At 34.7% G+C, this 5,636-nt stretch overlaps 1 protein-coding gene across 1 annotated transcript; it reads left to right on the top strand.

Annotated features, from left to right (window-relative positions):
* Positions 1–660: 660 nt before the first annotated feature.
* Positions 661–2,736, top strand: LOC141629128 (uncharacterized). Its single transcript, XM_074442180.1, has 6 exons — positions 661–816; positions 909–1,113; positions 1,654–1,738; positions 1,988–2,311; positions 2,396–2,516; positions 2,608–2,736. The coding sequence occupies exons 1-6, from the start codon at positions 661–663 to the stop codon at positions 2,734–2,736; spliced, it is 1,020 nt and encodes a 339-aa protein (XP_074298281.1).
* Positions 2,737–5,636: the final 2,900 nt, after the last annotated feature.

Raw genomic sequence — 5,636 nt, 5'->3', positions numbered from 1 at the left:
CGCTTCTGTTGATTTTTAAATCATTATTCTATTCAATCATTCATATAGTTGCACTAATCTTATATTTTAAACTCAACTAATAATATTATATACTGATTTTTTTTAAAGGAAATTTAAATTCGATTTAAAATAATTTTTTAAAAATAAAGGAAATATAAATTCAATTTTAATTAATTAAAACTATATATTTAAAAATCAGAAAAAATGTTACATTTAACGGTATAATTTGTAAAGTATAAATTAAATTTTTAATATTCTCTCAGATCTGGACAAATAGCCAATCATCACCGAGAATTAACTTGGAGCAAAAATTTCCGGCAACTATCTACCAACCGCCATTTCATTTTCGGAAGGTGGCAATGATAGGCTACCGAGTAATTTCCGCTACCACAAGTCCTTTACTGTGGCCAAAATATCATCATCTTATCATGGGCCATCATCAGATTGGAATAGGCCTACACCTTGACATAATTAACCCACCATTATAAAAAAAACACAGTTTCACAACAGTTAAAAACATAGTGGATGAGTGGAGGAGTGGCAAAGTGGGTTAGAGGAGTTACCAACAGTTCTATTGACCTTCAATTAGGTCATTTGCAATATAAATTATCTCACCGAATTATTAAACCATCTACACAAACCAAAACACCAACAGTAATCATGGCAAACATTCAAAGCATTCCAATCTTCGAAATCGTTCAGAGTACGGCAAGGACAGAGCAAATCACCGTCAGGGTTATGCATTTGTGGTTGAAAAAGTCGGAAACTGATCCAACAGAGTTAGACGGGGTGGAACTGATCTTGGTGGACCAGAATGTATGAAGTTCTCTCATTTTTTGTACAAATTATTTATGCACAATTAAAGTATAATTATACTATAAGTTTAACTAATATCTTATTGTTTCCAGGGAGATATTATACAAGCAACAATTAAGAAGAAATTGGTCAAACTTTTCCTGGAGTTGCTGAATGAAGGGGACACATACAAAATAAGAAAATTTGGCATAACATCCAACAAATTGGGATACGACATGTCAACTTATCATTCATGCAAAATCTGGTTCGAGTACAGCACAAGGGTTGTACCAGTTACTATTGCAGACATACCTCTTTGTGTGCATAATCTTTACACATTCAGCGATTTTTTTTTTTTGGAGCTATGCCTGACAAACTCTATGTTGGTATGCACCTTATACATTTTCTCCTATCAAAATTCCTTTGAAAATGCATTCGCAATAACGCATGGCTTAACTTACAGATGTTATTGGTAAGCTTGAACATGTCTACCCAATCAAAGTAAACAACATTGGGAAGAGGAGGAGGACTATCGTCCTAGGAAACAAACAATAATAGGCTTGCTATTAATTTAATTTTATCTCTTCATCTTTCTAAAAATCAAAATTAATATCTTATAACAAACATTTTGTTTCAGGAACCAGCAACCGTGATGTACCGTTTTTGGTGACTACGTCGACCAAATGACTGAAATTGAGGAGCGTTTCAAGAACCAAACGAAACCAACTTTGGTTTTGCTTTTCATCAAGAGATCCATCTATGAAGGTAAAAATAATCTAAAATTTATGTAAATATAAATACACTTAACATAATAATTTCACCTAAATTGGATGTCATCTCATGAATAATATTATGCAGGGAAAGTGAGCATAACAACAACATGGGGAGCAAGTAAAGTTGTAGTCAATTCTGACATGAATGCAGTTCATGAATTCAATAACAGGTATATATTTCACACCTAATTAAATTTCATGTAATTTGTATGCTACTAATTAATTATTTAGTTGTTAGGTGTTTTTTTTAGTCACATATTTAGCAGCCCGATTATGAGTCCAACAAAACAACTTATGAGTGCAGAAAAAAAAAAGTCCAACATTTTACAATCCAATTAAAATTACAGTCCAATTAAAGTACATAATCTGAAATTGCTTTGACAAAAAAATTTGATCAATTGTCAATGGATCCTTACCAGTTTCCTAGCTGCTGAAGTGGAGCAGAATCTCTTGGGTGTTCCAGAAAATGCAGCTCATCATCCTCCCATCCTCGCAAGTGCAAACATCAAGACATTAGAGGAGATTCAAAATCTGACTAAAGGAGGTTCATATGTAACCATGGCAACATTTGTTGAACTAGATACATCTGGTATCAGTTGGTTTTATAATTCATGCAAAGAATGCAGATCAAAAGTTCATCAGAAAGACGATGGTCTATGGTATTGTGATAAAGAACGACCAAACAAAAATCCTTGCACTTTGAAAGGGGATGGGGAATTGGGGACACAATCAGCTATTCCAAGGTATAAAATTTATCTTTCTAAGATGGGATTGTTTAAAATGATAGCTAATTAAGTAAGATTAAACAGTTTAGTGTTTCAAAACAGGTTCCAAGTTAAATTCCTTGTGACGTATGTAAACGCTAAACTATGTGAATTTATCATCTGGTACGATGCTATGACTGAGTTGCTTGGAAAAACAGCACAACAAATACTTGATGAAGATGAGGTATTTCTCAAATTAAATGAAGTATTAAGTTCAGGAAAAAAATTACAACATTTTGTCAATATCGTCTTAACATATTTGTGGTTCATTTCAGATTTTCAATCTTGCGCCACCACTTGATTTTAGGCCCCTAGTAGAGAAGGATTTCATTGTCAAAATAAGTGTGAATCAAGAATGTAATATAGAGCAGAAATCCAGCGGCTGGAGTCATAAGTTTATGTGATGATCCTAGAACAATAAATAAGTGGAAAAACATACATGCTGCAACAAAGTTATTTCTAATAAAATACCCTAAAATCTACAATATAATGTTCTATATCTTACAAAGAATGATAATAATTATGTTTTTATGCAAACAGGAACAAGCAATGTCAGCAATCTCGAGTTCAAGCAAGGATACCAACAACGACCCTTTAACAACGCTTATTCACGAAAATCACCATAAGACGTTGTAGAATGGATGGCGCGAATTTTACTAAACTTAATTAGAACGGTTATGTGTTGTTAACCGTTGTTATTGGTTTTAACAACGGGTCAAACTTGCAAAACCGTTGTTAATATAAAAACTAATAACAACAGTTTACTCTGTAATACATTATAACCGTTGTTAATAATTTGGCGCAAAATTAGTGAAAAGTAATTACAACGGTTATATTAGTACCCGTTGTTATTAGGTTTTAACCACGGTTGTAGATGCAATAACCGTTGTTATTGAAGTTATGAAGATCTAAAGAACAACATATCGCTTTATTCTGCTATACGCTACAAAACACAAACACAAGCTAATTAATACTGCTACACAAATATCATCCTCCATTTCTCCCTGATCGTCGCTCTCTATCTTCATCTCCGTCACTCTTGTCACCGTCTTGTCTCCCTCATCGTGTTTATCAATCAGGTATATATGTTTCTTAGCTTATTAACTATTTCTTATTAAGATTTTCAAACTATATATAAATATAGAATTGTTCAATTTCCTGGCCTATGAATGTCGATTATTTTTGAATTTGTGAATTTGTTGGGTTATTATCTAATTTGTTGATAATTTAGCTTAATTGATTTCCTGAATTTCGTTTATTTGTTTGCCTATTACTGGATTTTCTGAATTAGTTGCCTATATATTACGAATGTAGAAAAATGACTCGAACTTGGATGATTGCTGCAAATATGAGTGACCCCAACTATAAGGATGGTTTAGCCAAATTTTTTAAAGTCGTTGCGAACAATTTGAAAGGTTCTTCTAGTATTCCATTTCCTTGTGAAAGATGTGGTAATATTAGGTATATGGCTTTTCCGGACGTTAAAATACACCTAGAAAAGTGGAGATTTAGTTGATCCTATACACGTTGGATTTTTCATGGGGAACCATTAGAGGACGAGAATAGCGTTGAAGAAGATGGTGTTGAGATATACGAAAGGCTAACTGATGATCCTGAGTTTGCCGAGTTTTTTGAGTTGGAAGAGTTGGAAGCAGACAAGTTGAATGTTGGGTCTATAGATAATGAAGAGAATGATGATGAGTCGAATGCTTTTGAAGATGTAGGTGATGACACTATTAATTGGGATGACCTTAACAACATGTATGAGAAGTTGTGTGAGTCTGAAGCACCTCTGTATCCCGGTTGTAAGTTCACAAAAATATCGGCTGTGGTGAAGTTGTATAATATCAAGGGGCCAAATGGGGTGAGTGACATGTGTTTCACTAGTTTTTTAGCCTTGATAAAGGAGTTGCTTTCAGAAGGTAATGTTCAACCTGTTAAGACATATGAGGCTAAAAAATTAATAAAAGGAGTGGGTATGAAATATGAGAAAATACATGCATGTCCAAATATTGCATATTGTATCGGAAATTGTATCAAAACCTAACCAATTGCCCTAAATGTTTGGAGTGGCGTTAAAAGGATAAGGAAGGGATCTCGGCTAAGGTGTTGTGGTATTTTCCAGTGATACCAAGATTCATAAGGATTTATGTGAATCCCGATGATTCAAAAATGTTAACTTGGCATGAAACTGGAAGAATAAATGATGGAAAGCTAAGACACCCGGCAGATGGTATGCAATGGAAATCGTTCGACGCTAAGTATCCCGAGTTCGGCAATGGACCTAGAAACTTACGTCTAGCGTTGTCCACTGATGGAATGAACCCACACGGAAACATGAGTAGCCAACATAGTACTTGGCCAGTAGTGTTGGCTATTTATAACTTACCTCCATATGTGTGCATGAAAAGAAAGTATTTGATGTTGTCGTTGTTAATTTCCGGCCCTAAACAACCTGGAAATGGTATAGATGTCTATTTGGAACCTCTTCTAGATGATTTGCAAATGTTGTGGGATAGTGGGATAGAAGTATTTGATGCATATAAGAACGAAACTTTCAATTTGAGAGCGATTTTATTTTGTACAATATCTGACTATCCGGCTTATGGCGGCCTTTCTGGGCACACAGTTCATGGGAAAGAGGCTTGTCCATTATGTGGGGAGGATATCAAGTCTGAATACTTGAAGTCTTTCCGTAAGTATGTGTATATGGAAAGTAGGAGGTTCTTGTTTTATGACCATTGTTATCGCAAGATGTAGAAAACATTTAATGGAAGACAATAACTTCGTCAACCTCCTAGAATTTTGAGTGGGCATGAAGTTTATCAGAAATTAAAGCATATTGAGATAGATTATGGGAAGAAGAGCGGCTCTAAATTGTCTACTCGTGGGTATAAGAAAAGATCCATATTTTTTTGATAAACTTCCATATTGGCCTGACCTGGAGGTCAGGCATTGCCTCGATTTCATGCACATTGAGAAAAATGTCTGTGATAATATTATCAATACCTTTCTGAATGTTCCCGGCAAAATAAAGGATAACGCCGCAGTTAGGGAAAATACGAAAATGATGGGTATTAGGCTAGAGTTGGCACCATAGAAGAGAGGTAATCGTACATTTTAACCGCCAGCGGCTTATACCCTTTCACGAAATGAGAAAAAAGAGTTATGTGCATGCTTGAATAGAATTAAAGTGCCACATGGTTATTCATCGAACATCAAAAGCCTAGTGTCAATGCAAGACCTAAAACTCACCGGGTTAAAGTCACATGATTGTCACACTTTGATGCAACAATTACTACCT

This window comes from Silene latifolia, chromosome Y, assembly GCF_048544455.1.
Source record: "Silene latifolia isolate original U9 population chromosome Y, ASM4854445v1, whole genome shotgun sequence".
Classification (NCBI taxonomy): Eukaryota; Viridiplantae; Streptophyta; class Magnoliopsida; order Caryophyllales; family Caryophyllaceae; genus Silene; species Silene latifolia.
Note: the sequence above shows the minus strand (reverse complement) of the source record. Positions and strands in the feature narration are given on the sequence as shown.